Source organism: Emydura macquarii, unplaced genomic scaffold, assembly GCF_026122565.2.
Source record: "Emydura macquarii macquarii isolate MOO-44397 ecotype Brisbane River unplaced genomic scaffold, CSIRO-AGI_Emac_v2 contig_3128, whole genome shotgun sequence".
Classification (NCBI taxonomy): Eukaryota; Metazoa; Chordata; order Testudines; family Chelidae; genus Emydura; species Emydura macquarii.
Window position 1 is genome coordinate 1,170,015 of NW_027133265.1, and position 18,327 is coordinate 1,188,341.

The 18,327-nt window shown below is 38.5% G+C and overlaps 1 protein-coding gene across 3 annotated transcripts in view; it reads right to left on the minus strand.

Moving 5' to 3' along the window:
• Positions 1-18,327, minus strand: part of SPATA18 (spermatogenesis associated 18) — a 40,885-nt gene that overhangs the window by 15,825 nt on the left and 6,733 nt on the right. For 2 of the 3 annotated variants that reach the window (XM_067531127.1, XM_067531125.1), the window contains exons 2-5: positions 16,967-17,072; positions 16,734-16,849; positions 15,073-15,191; positions 7,488-7,583 (exon numbers count right to left, since the gene is read on the minus strand). In XM_067531127.1, coding sequence (XP_067387228.1) covers positions 7,488-7,583; positions 15,073-15,191; positions 16,734-16,849; positions 16,967-17,072 — 437 coding nt within the window. The remainder of the gene's footprint in view (positions 1-7,487; positions 7,584-15,072; positions 15,192-16,733; positions 16,850-16,966; positions 17,073-18,327) is intronic. The other variant, XM_067531126.1, reaches the window with a different exon arrangement.

Genomic DNA, 18,327 nt, shown 5'->3' on the forward strand with positions numbered 1-18,327 from the left:
TAGGAGGAGAGAGTAAAAAGACTGGGACTGTTCAGTTTAGAAAACAGACAACTAAGGAGGGATACAATAGAGTCTGTAAAATCATGAATCATGTAGACAAATCAAACAGGAAAGTGTTATTTACCCCTTCACATAACACAAGAACCAGGGGCCTCCCAATGAAATTAATAGGCAGCAGGTTGAAAACATACATAAGGATGTACTTCTTCATATAATGCAGTCAACCTATGGAACAACAAATCCTGCATCTTGGCAGGGGGTTAGACTAAATGACCCTTGCGGTCCCTTCTAACACTCAGATTCTCTTATTCTGACTTGTTTCCAGGGTATGTTGTGAAGGCCAAAAGTATAAATGGGTTCAAAAAATAATTAGATAAGTTCCTGGAGGATAGGTCCATCAATGGTTATTCATCAAGACAGTCAAAGACGCAACCCCATGCTCCAGGTGTCCCTAAATCTCTGACTCTATGAGCGGAGAGTGGACAACAGGTGATGAATTACTCAATAATTGCCCTGTTCTGTTCATTCCCTCTAAAGAATCTGGTATTGGTCACAGCTGGAAGACAGGATACTGGGCTAGATAGACCATTCAGGGCCATTCTTATGTTCTTATAAGAAAGTAGTAAAAAGAAAAAACTGCCATGCAGTTCATCTGCCACAGTGTTCTTAACAACTATCATGACTAGGTAATGCAAGGTGTCAAAAGGACAAGGGGTGTCTGCAATAACAAGACACAACAAGATCGGACAAGGAAAGAACAACAACCTTAATTCAGTATTTCCTGCCTTTTGTCAATTAACACTATTCACAAGCACACCGTCAAGACCTTTAAGTACAAAATGTGATGATCCTCGTCTGTAGTTCTCTGTTGTAGTTCTTACTTTCTAAAGAGTTTCCATCTTTTTATCTGAAATTACTATCACAACTGCAGATAATAATTGCAAATAATTATTGCCCCTTCAGACACCTACTTAAAAAGGTGTCTGCCTTACTCATAAGAAAAACAGTGCCACATGTTATAGCTTGTACATGTACCCTGCTATGTTCGCTGCTAATCCCACACTAAATCAAATTAAAAAAAAGCCAGCCACCATAAACTGGATTAATTTTTTAAAGATATAGAAAAGAAAAACAAAGCACTAGAAGAAAAAACCCACTTTATGGGACATATACAGTAGACCAAGCTCTAGCCTTTGAAAGCCTTAACATTATCCCCTTTCAATCCTAGTTTTACTTGGGCAGGTGTTAAGTTGTTTTAAATGTTCTATTTAGTAATATTATACAGTTACTATAAAACTATGGATTCAAAAAAATCAGTAGAATATCAGTTTTCCCACTGACAGTACAAAGCTCTGAACATTATAGGGACTTTAGGGGATATTAATAGAAACAAATCAAGTAAATAATGTGTTCTGTGAAAATCATGCTTTCTGAAAAGCAACTATGAATATCACGTGCATTCCTTAAAAACTCATCTGTTGTTTAAAAAAGGCACCAGTATACCACACATTCATGGTGACTTGCTTATTAATTTTCAGTTTTTAAAATAACTTTTCAGTTAAAGGATAAAATAATTACCAGAGATTCTTAAACTTTTCTATACATTATTTAAAAATAAAACAGACAACTTAAATTGATGGAAGTTAATTTTTCAAAAAAATAAAATAAAATTGCACAGCCTAAGAAATTCTGTGTCAAGGTTCTAAAGTGAACCCAAATTACAACATTGGAATAGCAAGCCCCTGAAAACTAGTGTTAAATCAAAAAGGCCACAGAATGTCAATTTCAGCAGCTCAAACATGCTCCATTGTAGTATCAATAACCCAAATTCAGTGCTGGTGTACATGGGTGCAACCATCTTTTCTTTATATGTTTGTACAGCCCCTAGCACCACAGGAATGAGGCCTCTTCATGCTACCACATTACATATAGTTCATCTTCATCATCATAGTTTACTATACTCACATCATCATGGTTTACTAACGCCTCATCAGTTTGTTTGGCCCCCTACACTTTGTTGTTATTTAGCTTCCTTCAGACTTTAAATCTTCACATATATTAGTCTGTACGTAATTTTCTTTTCTGCTGCTCCAGAATTACCTCTCATACTGTAATTAGCCAGGCACCATCAACATGAGTCTTAAAAACTCCATCATTCACTAATGCATTTCTGAAAATGACAGAATTTGAATGGGTCACTTGAGGAGACTGGAACATCGATACAGAAAAAGTTAAAATCTCACACATTAATTATTATTTATAAAGAGAAAATAATCCAGCATACTATAAGGCTGGTACTTTGCTCCTTCATTCAGCTTTATGTAAGCCTGTGACGGTAAACCCATTCATCTTTTAACCAACCTTGAATCCCCTCTCTTTAGATGACACACACTAGATGGCCTCTACTTGGAACTAATGAATGCATGTCCTCTGCTCCTTTGTTTGTTCTGCTTATTGTAAATCGTACCAGCTGACTATTTCATCTTAATTTGTAAGATATTTAACTTTTTCTGTATCGATGTTCCACTCTCCTCAAATGGCCCATCCAAATTCTGTCATTTCCAGAAATGCATTAGTGAGTCATGGAGTTTCTAAGACTCGTACTGATGGTGTCCGGCTGATTACAGTCTGAGAGGTAATTCTGGAGTGGGAGAATGAGTGGTCATTAAAAACTAAAAGTTGTGCTATAAAATAATGAACAATCCGATTTTTTAAAATCAAAAAGGAATACAATTAGAAAAGAGACCAAATTAAACAGTCAATAGCCTTAACTATGATCAATTGAACAAATAATAAACAACCCAGCAATAACATTTAAAGAAAAGAAAAACAGATTGAATAGGATTAAAATACAATCTGTTTTAGAAGCCCTAAAAACAGACCCACAATGCCAAAATCCAGATTAATTATTGGTCTACTAACATAGAAACACAGGGATAAGAAGAGGATGTTTGGAAAAAAATTGTGATGAAAGCATGCTGAGATTAAAGTAATTTTATATCTTTCATAGGGGTTGAAAATATACACTAAAAATTAAGCCCTTTCAGAAAATATTCTGGCATTTTCATTTAAAGAAAAAACAGACGTACAGTAATATACTATATATATATATATATGAATGTATTAGAAAATGTTCAATTACTGAATGTTCAGCTATCATTTGTCATGAAACCAAAGAACAAACTTCTCTTGTTCATTTATGCATAAATTTCTCAATATCATTAAAAACATAACAAAAATTAAAAAAACCCACAGTGTAGTGAAGGTGGGAGAGAAAAGAGGAAATAATATATTTGTCTCAGGGCCTGATCCAGGTCCCACTGAAGTCAATGTAAAGACTCCCATTGATTTCAAGGGGGAGTTCTATCCTGTTTCTCTAAATTCCACTTTACCAAACCAGATAAGTGGGTATAGGTAATTCCTTCCAGCAGACGGAGAAAATAAAAAGGCTAAGTTTTATGACACCACTCTCTCGAAAAGTGGGCTGCCTGCTCTGATCAGTTAGGATCTTCCTGAGTAATAAGACTTCATCTTAAAAAAAACCTACAATAGAAAATTAAGAAAAAATCCAGGACAACTATCTGAAATTGAGACAGAACAACAACAACAACAAATGGATGTCTTGGTTGCTATGTACAGGATACGGAAAAATCAAATTAACATACAAGAAATTACCAGTCCCCAACATCCTTCTATGTCCTAGGCAAAATGGAACTTCACGTACCCAGTACCAGAACAGAGGGTATATCTAGGAAAAACTGAGAAAATGGATGAACTGCAGCATACAGGACCTATATTTCAAAGGAGGAACACTCAAATCTGTAATGATCTGAAAGGTATATAAGTATCACCTGTTAAAGAGCATGAGGTTGATTTTTTGCATGGAGTAAGCCTTGATCAAAATGCCACAGAAACAAAGATGTGGAACACATAGCCTGCTTGCACACAGGCAGAGTGAGATAACCATTCTAAAGAACTCTTCATGTGCACGTGCTCAAGAACCAGGCTAATAAACAAAGATGACCAGGAGCCTCATGACCAACATATCTATTGATCAAAGGAGCCTGTCTCAGGGTGTGCACATGTGATCAGCTGAGATGACTGCTGAATTGGCTATCCATTCACAGATGAGGGAAGTACCCATAGATTAAAGTGTTCAGCCTTAGAGGCAATGATTCCCAGAATACAAAAAACAGTATTCTCGCTACTTTGCACTTTATTTAGGAACCCATAAGGTCATTTAAAAGATATCATCAAGAATAAGGACTCATGCAGTTCCAATTCTTCTGGCAGACTGCCATGAAATTCAGGGCTACTATATCCATAAACGACTGAAAATGGTAGAAAATTCCTCTCTTGCTACAAGAAACTTCGATGGGCTGGGTCCCCATGTGTTAGATCTTTGTTCTTTCCATCTCCAAACCTCAATTTATGCAGGCATGCTATATTTGGATCTCTACTACATGGCCTTTAAACTTCAGGTTGAAGCGATGAGTTGCATGATCTAGTCTCTACCCAATAGATGAAGGGAACCCATCTCTATGAAAGACCATAGGCATGGATCCCTTTATGCCCCAAGTTGTCACTCTATTCAAAAGGCTAGTGTCTGAGAATCTATTCCAGAACCTATTTGGGACTCCACAGCTGAATTCTGCCAATTACTGTTATCTTGCAAGCATCTGGTGAGTTAATATTGAGATCTGGAGACAAGAATAGCGAGACAGAGCGCAGACTGAGGTGATCAATGGCTAAGCAACCACAGTTAGAGAGACACTTAGGAAAATGCATTCAAAACATGATATCCAGACATGTTAACATGGATTCCAGACTGGCAGGCACACCTAAACTGTAACCAGCACCAACTGGATTAAGGCAGAGACATGATCCTCAGTTTCACAATCCACGGACTAGTCTCTCTTGGTACTTAGATACCAAGCTGACAGATGTCCTATAATTATCTAAGATATATGGATAAATCTTACTTACCCAAGCATTGAAATTTTGGAAAGTTCATAAAGTCAAGAACTCTTCTTTCCAGTACATCAGTTTCACAAGGGCCAGCTAACCAGGCTTCTTAATCATTCTTGGAGAATGGACTTCTTAATCAACCCTGAAATACTGGGATCAATTCTTTGGGCTGCAAGCAACCCCAGCAGGCTTTTCGTCTAAGGGAGTAGAACATGATTTAAAAGCTTTTATGGCCTGGTTTCTTGTCAAGAACAGTCCATTCTCTGTGTTAAGTGTCCTGAATGGAAAGGTGAATTGAAAAAAAGTGATACCTTTTCCTATAGTGTGATTAGGCATATAAGGTCTCCATTATTTTCAAACAGTGGAACACTGCCATTTACATTTAGAGTGCAGGCATCTTGCTTAACAAGCTTGAATAAATCACCTCTTTTGGAAAGCCAAATATCAGAATTTTACATCCTGTTACATCAAAGCTTCTTTTCTGCTACAGAAAAGATAGAATTGACTTGGAGATAAGAATGAACTGACTATTCAACTATGCTGTCACTTCTGAGGAAATGTGGTCTGGATGAAATTACTATTGGTGAAAACTGGTTGAAAAATTATCAGTGGTCTGCTATCATACTAGGATGATGTAACTAGTGGTGTCCCATAAGTGTCTGTTCTGGGTCTGGTACATTTCAACATTTTCATTAATGACTTGGATAATGAGTAAAGTGTATATTTATAAAATTTGTGGATGACAGGAAGCTGGGAAGGGTTGCAAAGGTTTGATGGACAGGACTGGAATTCAAAATGACCTTGACAAATTGGGGAACTGGTCTGAAACCAACAGGATAAAATTCAGTAAAGTCAGGTGCAAAGTTACTACACTTATGAAGGAAAAATCAGATGCACAAAAAATAATTGGGAAATTATTGCTTAGACAGTAGTACTGCAGAAAAGGATCTGGGGATTATAGCAGATCACAAATTGAATGAGTCAACAATGTGATGCACTTGTGAAAAAGGCTAATATTATTCTGCCGTGTATTAACAGAAGTGTCATAAGGAAGATGTGGGAGGTAATTTTTCCAATCTGCTCAGCACTGCTGAAGCCTCAACTGGATGCTGTGTCTAATTTTGGGAGCCATGCTTTAAGAAAGATGTGGACAAATTGGAAAGAATCCAGAGGAGAGCAACAAAAATGATAAAAGGTTTAGAAAACCTGATCTATGAGGAAAAGTTTTTAAAAAAACGGTGAATGTTTAGTCTTCAGAAAAGAAAACTGAGGGGGGACCGGATATGATCTTCAAATATGTTAAGGGCTGTTATAAAGAGCATGATGATCAATTGTTCGCCATGGTCACAGGACAAGAAGTAACCCAATTAATCTGTAGCAAGGGAGATTTAGGTTAGACATTAGAAGAATCTTTCTATCTATAAGGTTAGCTGACTAGTGGAATAGGTTATGAAGGGAGGCTGTGAAATCCCCTTCATTGTACAGTTTTAGGAACAGGTTAGATAAACATCTGTCAAGATGGTCTAGGTATAGTTGGACTGCTTCAGTGCATGGGAATAGATTATACGACTCTTGAGGTTCCCTTCCATATATTTCTGTGATTCAATGTCGCTTCTTTTCTCTAAATGGCCTATTCTTTCAACCTCCCTTCCGAAGTCATGCTTTCTAAACATCTTACAATTTTTACTATTCTCCTCTGGACTCTCTCTCCAATTTGTTCACGTAATTCTTTGTTTGTGGTGCCGAGAACTGGACACAGTACGCCAGCTGAGACCTCATCAATGGCAAGTAGAGGAGACAATTATCTACCAAGTCTTACATACAACACTCCTGTTAATACATCTCAGGTCTTACATATGACACTCCTGGAGCTTCTCACACATAATTTACTCACACTGGACACACAGTCAACATGGGACCTCTCACACGGGATCTATTTCCATTAAGTCACAGGGGCTCCCTATATACAGAGCCAAAGCTCCAACCAACAGGCTGTTAAGAGAAAGCCCAATGTGTCCAAACCAAAAGGCTGCTTTTTGCTGGGTATTCTCTGGCCAAGAGAGATAATGAAACTGCAACTAATGGGCCATATCTCTAAACACTCCAAAGAAAAGTGAGGTGTTTTTTTTAAAAGAAATTATTATTAAATAATCCCTGCCTAAATGACTGTAACTAAATCCAGACAGCTGGAGAGAGGAAAGATATTTTCCAAAGACAGCAGAAAAAAAACCCTCAAAGCCTATCCAGCCAAAAGAGCAGTTTTCAACTGCTAGAGATTAGAAGAAAATCAAGCAGGATCAGCCAATCAACTTTAAAAGAGGAACACCACATCACAAATGCTTTGCCTTTGCCTAGTTTCACATGTGAGGAGGAGGAATTATTCCCTTTATTTGGAGTAGCACAGGAGGGTGGAGAATTGAGCATTATAAAATGTAAACAAAACACAAACACAAATCACAAACTGTGTCTTTGTGTGCTGCCTTATTGCCACAAATATCCCTACATCAGAATTTTCTTACGCTGCTTTTAGATGAACAATTTCATCCTCTGCTGCCAAAAGGGTAGTGGCTGATTTGGTCTTTGTGTCTTCAAGAGACATCTGGGCTTCTGCCAGACTGCAAGAGAAATTAATAATCAGAAAAATACCTTTAAATTAAAGGTACAGATTCTCACAGTCAATTTTGCATGACAAACGAAATATTTTAGCAGCCTTATCTTTCTTGCAGGTCACCTGCATGTATATCATCACATGAATAGCCTGCAGAAGTCATATCTGAATAAACTACAGAATTATTGTGCTGCAACCCACTGGTATTAATCTTATCACAGCTCCAGTGCCTCTCTCTCTCTCTAATTTAGATGTCCAAATTTGTCTCCATTATCCATAATATGGCATCATCTCTGAACATGACCTCTCCATCTGCAAACCTGCCCATCCCCAGCTCCACAACACTGCCTGTTTTTCCACTGCCTTGATGGCATTGCTGCTGAAATTTTCATTCATTTCTCCTCGACTTAACTAGCACATCTCTATCCCCAAATCCCTGCTCTCTAGATTCCAAATGTGTAAAATATTGCTGTCCACTTTTATATATGTATTGTACAAAGAAATGCAACTACACCACCATCATCCTGTATCATTAACAATGATTCCCCATTCATTACCAGATCCAGTTCAAAATTGTCTTCCTTTGTATTAAAATCTACTGCAGACTTGCTCCAGCCTATATTATGAACCACTCTTTGTACTTTACTCCCTTTTCATCTAGCCTTGTCATGTTCTGTTCAATATCTTCATCAATGATTTAGATAATGGCATAGAGAGTATACTTATAAAGTTTGCGGATGATACCAAGCTGGGAGGGATTGCAAGTGTTTTGGAGGATAGGATTAAAATTCAAAATGGTCTGGACAAACTGGAGAAATGATCTGAAATTCATTTTCAAATTCATGAAGTAAATAGGATGAAATTCAATAAGGATAAATGCTAAGTACTCCACTTAGGAAGGAACAAACAGTTGCACACGTACAAAATGGGAAATGACTCCTTAGGAAGGAGTACTGTGGAAAGGGATCTGGAGGTCATAGTGGATCACAAGCTAAATATGAGTCCACAGTGAAACACTGTTGCCAAAAAAAAAAAAGCAAATATTCTGGGATGTATTTGCTGGAGTGTTGTAAGCAAGATATGAGAAGTAATTCTTCTGCTCTACTCCAAGCTGATTAGGCCTCAAGTGGAGCATTGTGTCCAGTTCTGGGTGCCACATTTCAGGAAAGATGTGAACAAATTGCAGAAAGTTCAGAGAAGAGCAACAAAAATGATTAAAGGTCCAGAAAACATAACCTATAAGGGAAGATTGAAAAAACTGGATTTGTTTAGTCTGGAGAAGAGAAGACTGAGGGGGCATATGATAACAGTTTTCAAGTACAAAAAGATTGTTACAAGGAGGAGGGAGAAAAATTGTTCTCCTTAGGCACTGAAGACAGGACAAAGAGGCAATAGGCTTAAATTGCAGCGAGGGTGGTTTGGGTTGGACATTAGGAAAAAATTCCTAACTGTCAGGGTAGTTAAGCACAGGAATAAATTGCCTACGGAGGTTGGGGAATCGCCATCATTGGAGACTTTTAAGAGGAGGTTAGACTGACACCTGTCCGGGATGGTCTAGATAATGATTGGTCCTGCCTTGAGCTCAGGGGACAGGACTAGAAGACCTCTTGAGTCCTATGATTCTACGGTTCTAGTACTTCCTCCTCTCAGTCCAATTAAACCATCTCTTCCTGTTCATACAGAAGCCTTTATTGAAATGTGACCTTCCTATGTCTCACTGTCTACCATAATTGAAAATTGGTTGAAAAGCCGTTTCAATATTTCCAACTTTTCTCTTTTTTGTTTTGACTGAAATAATTCACCAAAATCTCCACAATTTCACTAAATGTTTTGGTTGACTCAAATCTGCCTTTTTTTTTTTGGCTGGGGGGGAAGGGGTGGAGAAAGGGGGAAGGAAAGTTCAGGCTAAAAATTTTGCCCATCTCTAATCACTATTAGTGTGACACAGGTGGGCATATCAGCCTGAGGATTAAGAGTGCCAAAATGGAGGATAACTACTCTCCCTGGCATCATCCCACTGCAAACCCACAAGAGTCACAGCTGACAGTTTCAACATTAATCCCCTTTGTTATTCAGTGTGGGGATCAACTAACAGGCGGTCAGCACAATTCTTTAGTGAGCTGCCCTGCCAGAAGTGAAAGGGGACTGACAACCACATAATTCTTAGAAAATCTATACAGTTTCATCTCCTCCTGCCACTTGCTCTTGGCAGACCTATAAAACATCTGTCATATACTGAAGGGATTATGAAGAAGGAACTCAATGAGGCGAACTCTGAAGGTTCAAATTCTTGGGGTTTTCCTATATCTGGGGATGATGCAGCCTATGATGTTTAGAAAACTTCTAAACATTCAGTACTCTCTTGGTGTTGCTTAGAAGGCAAACCCGCAAAGTTGTGACTGAGGAGAATACGGTTTTGTCTTTCACATACTATTTTACTTTGCTCCAATGATCATGAAATGTGATCAGCAATTTGAATAGCTGAGCATGTCACTTTCAAGGGCATTTCTGCAGTTATGAAAAAAGAACAAAACATATACAAAATGTTTTACTTTTCTTCATGTGGTCTGCAAGTGCAGTGTGCTGTGATTTGCTTCTTGAGTAGGGTAAGTCATTTTGATCTGATAATACCAGTGCTCCATGCTTCACAGAGGCTATTGTGTGCAGTTCAAAATGTTAGTTGCCAGCTCTTCAGTCGTAGCTAGTTATTTGAGAAACTATATTTCTTCCTCTGTCCTGTCATAGTGATTATGATCTGCTGAGATGCTCATGTTATTGGCTCCTGTGCTATACCTTTCTAGGACTGGCAGCAGGGCACTCCCAATAGAGAGTATATACCTTTGGACTTTGCTCCATCTAGTGATCCATGAGAATCTGGCACACTCCAGGCATGAATGGAAGACTTACCTGATAAAATCACAGTCGCCAAGCCTCTAACTGACAATGGGATCACATCAGAGCACAGCAAGGAAGTTTTTACAGAGTTATTTGGAAAGACCTATTTTGTAAGTGTTGTATTTGTTTCAATTAATGAAAGATATGCAAATAGAGCTTGTCAGTTATGTCCCAACAGAACATTTTTCCATCAGAAAATCCCAATTTGTCAACATGGAAACATTCTGCAGGAAAGGGTTGATTTTGATGGAAACCTGACTTGTTTCCTGCCAGCTTGCTAATCTCCCAGGCTCCTTGACAGCATGCTGAGCTAGGGTCCCCTGGGCTTTCAGGCACACAGTGCCTTAGCAACCCATCTGCTGAGCTAATAGGGAGCCCCGACCAGAAATTTCCAAAAAATTCCCTCTCCGTTCTCCCAAACATGTTTTTTTGGGTAAATGTCTCTTCCATGGAACATTTCTCATATCCGACTTCTTGTTCCAAATCAAACTTTTCCATGGGAGCTCTACATGCAAGTGCAGGGGTAATGGACACCTTCATAAATAATCTCTCAGGTAATTAGCTGAATTGTTGCTGACTTCACAGGCCCCTACACAATAAACTATGCATTTCTGTCTTGAAAGCAAACTAAGTTTTACGCAAAATCCAAAAAAATATGTTATTTTACTTTAACACAAAGAACCATTACAAATACATAATCATCAGCTCTAGAGCAAAGAAACACTTTGCATATATTTTCAATAAACAACATCTTTGTTTATTAAAATGTGGTTTCCTTGTGGTGTCCCCGAAATGTATAAAACAACACGAAAGCAAACTATGAATAAGACTTTAAACCCCTGAGGCTATGTGTGTGTAATGACATCACCAACCAGCCAACCTTAAATTTTGTGGTTTACCATGATGATCTAAGGAAGAACCCTGCTAAAATGTAAACTGAGTGTTCAAAATGCAGGTGTCTAAAGCTTAACTGGTAACTGCTCTGTTTGCATATCTTAAGCCTATTGCACTTACACCAATTTACCAATGTGTAACTTAGGCCACATCTACATTAGGAGCATTTTACCAATATGCCAGTAGGAATACCAGTATACTGTACTGGTCAAGTGCTCCTAGTGCGTACACAGCTATATCTGTTAAACAGCTTTGCAAATATAGCTGTATCTACAGGGACATCTTCTAAACAACTGTGTGGGCCAAGGTTTACACCTCTTCATACTCCAGACCGACATAGCTATGGCAGCAGAAGGGTGTAGGGTATGTAGGCCAGAAGACTGGCCTTACACACTAGGGAATAGTTACATTTCTGATGATGTACTAACTTCAGACTTTTTATAAAGCTGACAAAATAAAGTCCCTCCTCCTTTTCTCTCCACCAGCAGTGGTGAGAAGTTGGGGTTTAGTATAACCAACAACCCTCCTTCCGAATCAAGTCCTAGCTGCTTTCAAATATTGAGGGTTTTCTTCTTGAAAATTGCTATTTGGGTGCAGCTTCTGGTGAAATTACTTTTAAGTGGTTAAAACATAAACGTGCAAAAATGTATTCCCTCCTAGCAGCCATTTTTAAAGTATTAGTTGCCTATGACAGGGGTTCCCAAACTGTGGTACACGTACCACCAGTGGTACACAGGCCACCTCCCAATGGTACGCGTCTAAGCTGCGCGAGTCCTCCAGTTGCCAAGGTAGCTTAAGCAGAGCGCTGGCAGCAGCTTAGCTCTACTTAGCAGCTTAGCTCTGCTGCCAATGCTCTGCTTACGCTACCTTGGCAACTGAAGATCAGGCAGCTTAGTTCCTCAGCCAGTCACTTCCTGAACTTCCGGCTTCCGACCACGTGACCAGAAGCCGGAAGTTTGAGAAGTGACCGGCCAAGAATCACTAAGCTGCTCGACGAACTTTAGGCTAAGCTGCTGCCAACGCTCCGCTTAAGCTACCTTGGCAACTGGACGGGCAGACAGCTTAGTGATTCTCAGCCAGTTGCTTCTTCTTAGTGGTGGTACTATGAGTAGTAGCGTTTTATGGTGGTGGTACGCAACGTGGTAGAGTTTGGGAACCACTGGCCTATGACAACAATGAAAACGTTACAGGACACAATTCATTGCTGTTTTATTTTTAATAATACGTTACTATATTTAGCAAATATAATAACTTAGTTTTAGCTAACATTAAGATGTTAATCTTCATTTACTACCTTTATTTATTAGCTTAATTTAATTATCCATAACTGAGTTATTTATGAATATAAATCGATGCTTCAGTGTCAAAGAAGTTACTGCTGTGACTGTCCCCCACTCACATATAAAAGGCCGGAGACAACTGGCGGGAACAGATGGTTATATGTCATTACTAAGGGAACTAAAATGTGGTGTCCCTTAAGCACCTATTCTGCTATGCATATGTTGTTTGATATATACAGGAGGTCTCTTGGGAGCAGGGCCAGATCCTGCTCTGAAACCAATGGGAGTTTTGGAATGGACTTCAGTGGGAGCAAGATCGCAGTCATAATTTCTAACACTAGAGTATTAGTGTGCTGATGCTCTGTAACTAGATATCTCTTGCCCTGTAGAACCCACTACCTCAGCATCTACCCCAGAAAGTACTTGCATGATATAGCTCACTGGATGCATAGGAGCTGCTTCATTCTCCACTTAAGGAAGGCAGAAATCTCTTGGGTGGATACAGATGACAAAAGGGTTTTTCTCCCTTTCTTTGGGTACGACTACACTGCGTCAGAGGTGAGATGACAACACGTATAGACCTACCTGAGCTAGCTTTGATCTGGATACCTGTAATAATGGCAACAGAGAAGCTGTGGCACCATGAGCAGCAGCATAAGCTAGCTGCTCAATCTAGTACATAGCCAGCGTCCCAGACAGGTTTGTACAGCCTGTACTTCACTGCTATTGTTAATCAAGCTAGCTAGATCAAAATAAGCTCTGGTATATCTACACATACTGCAGTCAGACCTCCAATTGCTGTGTAGACCTACCTTTAGTATTCCTAGCTATTGAGAAGCATAACTGTAAATAGTTAGCCAGGATAAGAATATTGGGCATTCTTTTCAACCACACCTATTCTATGAAATGTCATATTTTGGATATGAGAGAGACAAGTTAGGTAAGTAATATCTTTTATTGGACCAACTTCTGTTAGAACATAAGAACAGCCATACTGGTTCAGACCAATGGTCCGTCTAGCCCAGTACCCTGTCTTGTGACAGTGGCCAATTCCAGATGCTTCAGAAAGAATGAATAGAACAGGCAATCATCGAATGATCCATCCCCCGTCATTCACTCCAAGCTTCTGGCAAACAGAGGCTAGGGACGCTCAGAGCATGGAGTTGTATCCCTAACCATCTTGGCTAATTGCCATTGATGGACCTATCCTCCACGAACTTATCCGGTTCTTTTTTGAACCCTGTTATAGTGGTGGAAGGTAGAAGCTTTCCAACTGCACCAAGTTCCTCTTCAGGTCTGGGGAAAGAAATCAAAAATGTCTGAGCTGAATGTAAGTTGGGACAGATAGCACTCTTAAGGAGTCAGAGAGAGAGAGGGAGAGACAGAGACAGTCTTAAGATGGAATCCACTACAGCTTTGCTCTGGCTTGACCAGAATGGACTATGCTTGAACCTTGATTTCACTATGCTAACCTAAGGACTTCCAATGCTGTATAATAAATCCTACTCTGTTATGAAAACACTGCTTGGTTATCACTGCAAATATTGCTGAGGTGCATTAGTCCCTGAAGAGTGTACAGGTCTCTACCAGGAATCTATCTAAATTGGACTCACTAGGCAGAGCTTATGGTATGAAGCAGGAATGTTGGAGCCTAGAAGTTCAGTCTAGATTTTAGAAGGTGGTGAGGCTGGGTGGCCTACCCTGAAGCTAAAGTGTAGGGCTCCCTGCGGGTCTGCCACACTAACATGACTCCTCCAAGAGACTGTTTAAAAGTTGGGACATAGCAGAGATCCTGTGAATCTGCTTAATTATCTGTCCCAACTTGTATTTAGCTCAGGCACTCCGATTTCTTTCCCCAGACTAGAAGAAGACCTCTGTGCAGTTCGAAAGTTTGTACCTTCCACCAACAGAAGAAGGTCCAATAAAAGATATTACCATATTTACCTTGTCTCTTGCATATCCTGGGACCAATATGATTACAACAACACTGCAAACAAAAAAACATATATTTGGATATATTCAAAATGTGTCATATGTCATTTGTGGCACGAAAATTTCCCCTGTGCAACAACATGCAGTACAGAATCTGTATTGAATAAGCTACCCCTATTATGATGGAAAGTTTTCATGGCAAAATGCTTATTTTCTGCCAGGCCTACTATCTTTCAGGCAGCCAATATAATTTTTTCTAATTATTTTAATTTTACAAACCAACCAACCAACCAAAGTTTAACTTACTTACTAGAAGACTTTTAATGCCTTGGATATATAGTCCCATATCATTCAAATTCAGAAAATCCAGAGTCTAGATACATTTTAAATTCTTATTTCAAAGCAGAAATTAAACATTTTGCAAATCTCTATTAGAAGTGAGGTTTAAGGAGAAAAAAAAGTTGCTGTTGAAAAATACACAGCTAGTTCTCCTACTCTTGTTGCACTAAGCTGAGCTGTAAACGAGTTGAGTTCAGATCTTTCTCCAGCTGTTGTAGTTCGTGGTTCCGAGTGCTGGCAAATTCCCTCAGCTGCCTTTCTTTCTCAAGTGAATCCTACAGTGAAATACAAATACCACACTGTTTGAACATTATGCCTGAAAGTTATACAGCATTTCCTTAGAACAGCTCATGATACACTGTGCATTTCTGAAATGAGGCAGTAAAGCATAATTCTAAATTGATCAAAAACATTGTACCTGTTCAGAGAGAGAGAGAGAGAGAGAGAGCAAGCACAGAACAACCAGAGAGAGATTAAACTACACTGGGGAAAAAGTTACATATTGTTATGCTTTTCCATCTTCTTTACTATTTCATTGTAAGATAGATAGATATTAGATAGATATACATATGGATATGCACCCAAACACTCACACAACATTTTGTCCATCATTTTTTTTTCTAGTAAACTTAGAACTAAATATGCCAACAATGCTTTCTAAACCTGCATTAATTCACTTTTTATACATTACTGGATATGCAAAATAATGGGGAAAAATCAGGAGAGCTTATTAAGCAACTAGTATAACAGAAAAGGATACACCTTCGCACAAGCAACTCTGCTTTTAATAACATATTGCATACCCTAATAAAACTATAAATAAACTAGAAATTGTGCACTGTTCTGTTTTGGAGGCTTTCCTTTGATTTACACATGCAGTTGAAACCCCATAAATTATCACATAGATTATTTCTTTCACTACACCTTTTTAAATGTTGTCATTTGTAAAAGTAAACTAAGAAAAAGTTTCTCTATAGCTGGTACCAAGTATAGACCCTAGCCAGATTAACCCTAGTCCATATGGATGTCATTTTTCATCTACTCAGGGGGAAATCAGCTTATTTAAACTATAAACAGCGATTTTTTTTGGTAAAAGATTTAAACTGGGAAATCAGGGAGGGGATGAAAACATTTGCTACTGGGCCTCATGATCTTCAATATATTTTTCCAAATCTCTCCACTAGCTAACACTACTGTTTTCTTCCAAAACATACAAAAGTGTCACAGAAAGTATACATCTCCAGCAGAAGTATTGTAAACAGCACCTTATGTAAATCTTATGAATCATGCAGGGGAAGGGAGGTGCATGATAGTATCACGATTTATACTTATTTCCTATAAAAAAATGACTGACAACACACATATTAGAGCACAAGTGTCAGAACAATGAGAACTAACAATTAGAGGACATGGGACCTTATGCGGGCCCCTGAGTTCACATGAAGAGTTTCACAAAACGCTAAGTTGCTTCCAATACAGATATGGCATAAAGTCTTATGGTGATGTCACCGCAAACTTATAATTAGCATATTTCTTTATCTTGATATAAAAATTTATATAAGAATCTAGTTTCTTGGACAAGACAAAAGACCTTAATCCCTGCTAAATCAATTTAGTCAAATTAACTTCAATTACTTCTTTCCTTCCCCTTTTAAAGTATTTTTAAAAATATGACATAACTGTCACCATTAACAACCATGGAAATAGTTCAGAAGGCAAATGGTGAGAAAGCTGTTAGTACAAAAACATTGATTTTTAATTGCAGGAAGTCTTTGATTTATATTCTTTTATCATCTTTAAATAAACCTTCAGCATACCTGAATGAGAGAAAGACTGGTTTCAAAGGGCTTTCCTGAAGCAGTACTGGAAAAACAAGTCCCTAGCCATGGCAGAAGACGGGATTTTATTGTCTCTACACCTGCATAATGCCCACCTAAGAAACACACAAGCCAGGAACATGTGAGAAAATGCAGAGATCAATTCTTAGCCTGAGCTTAAAAAGCAAATGGAGGTGATACATACAAACCAGAAAGACATGGAAAATTCTCACCTTCTCGAGCTGTTTGATTAAGGATTGTGAAGAGTTGTCCCTGAATCAAGGAGTTCATTTCTATGATTTCACAGCATTGGTTCAGATTCTGATCACATGAGTTAATCTGCAAATCAGAAGATTTAAAATATGTTTGGTTTTTTTGTTTTGACTTTTCTAAATAATTATGTTTATGATGTACATGAACATGATGTAAGACTTGCTCTATAACTTTGTCTATCACTTCATTACTGCTTCCTAAACTGCATTAGAATGTTCAGATACTTTTTTCCCCTTGGAAGTAACACGTTAATTGTTACACCAAAGAGCTGCAAGCCAGGACTTCAAGGTCTTATTTTCAACTCTATCAATGACTTACTAGGGGACAGAAATAATTCACCCTCTCCATGCCTCAGCTCTCCCCATTCATAAAATAGATGCAATAACACTTACCTGCCTCATGGAAGTGGCATGAAACTTCATTTATGTTTAAAAGGTGATACAAAATCATTAGATGAAAAGTTCTATATAAATGCAAAATATTTTCTACAGGCTAGCTAGAATAAACCACTTATAAGGTTACTTTGTTGCAGTGTCAATAATTACACATAGTTTCAATATGTCTTAAAAACAGGCAAAATCACCTATAAGCTAACAGTATTCAAGAACAGGAAGAAACCAGCATTATGCCCTTGACAAAATGCAGCAAAGACTTTTACAGAAAGCTTTCAGCTATCTCATGGAATTATTGGAGTTGGAATTTGTCCAGGACACTACTGCTAATGCGATACCTGTCATGAAAAGCTCTAAAGGGTCTTTACCAACGACAAGCGGCCAGAATTTCAGTTTACATCTCACATCTGAAAGAACTACACCTGCAGCAGCATTGTGCCCTTAACACCACACTGATGTACTGGTACAGTGCTGCCTCAGAAAGATGACTACAACATGCTAGAAAAAATGGTTACTCACCTATGCATTAAGTGTTGTTCTTTGAGATGTGTTGCACATATATACATTCCACTGCAGCTCTGTGTGCGCTCAATACACTCAAGCTGCAACCTACACCAGCAGTAGAATGTATGTGAGCACAATCAATCATTCGAAGGAGAATCATCACTTCTTACAGTGCAAGGGCTTTCTGCAGAATTTTCCCAACCAATTAATTACCTCAACTAATCCAACCTATCTTTTCAGATTTGATAAGATGTCACCTTGAGGTGGCATGGCTGTAGATATGAATGTTGCCTAAAATTCTTCATGTTCATATCCACAAGTTTTGTCGTGCAGGTTTCCCATCTCTGTGGCAATTAGCATGGAAGTAAGATATTGGGGTAGGGGCCTGTGAACTGAAATTAAAAGTTGGACACCAATCAGCGGAA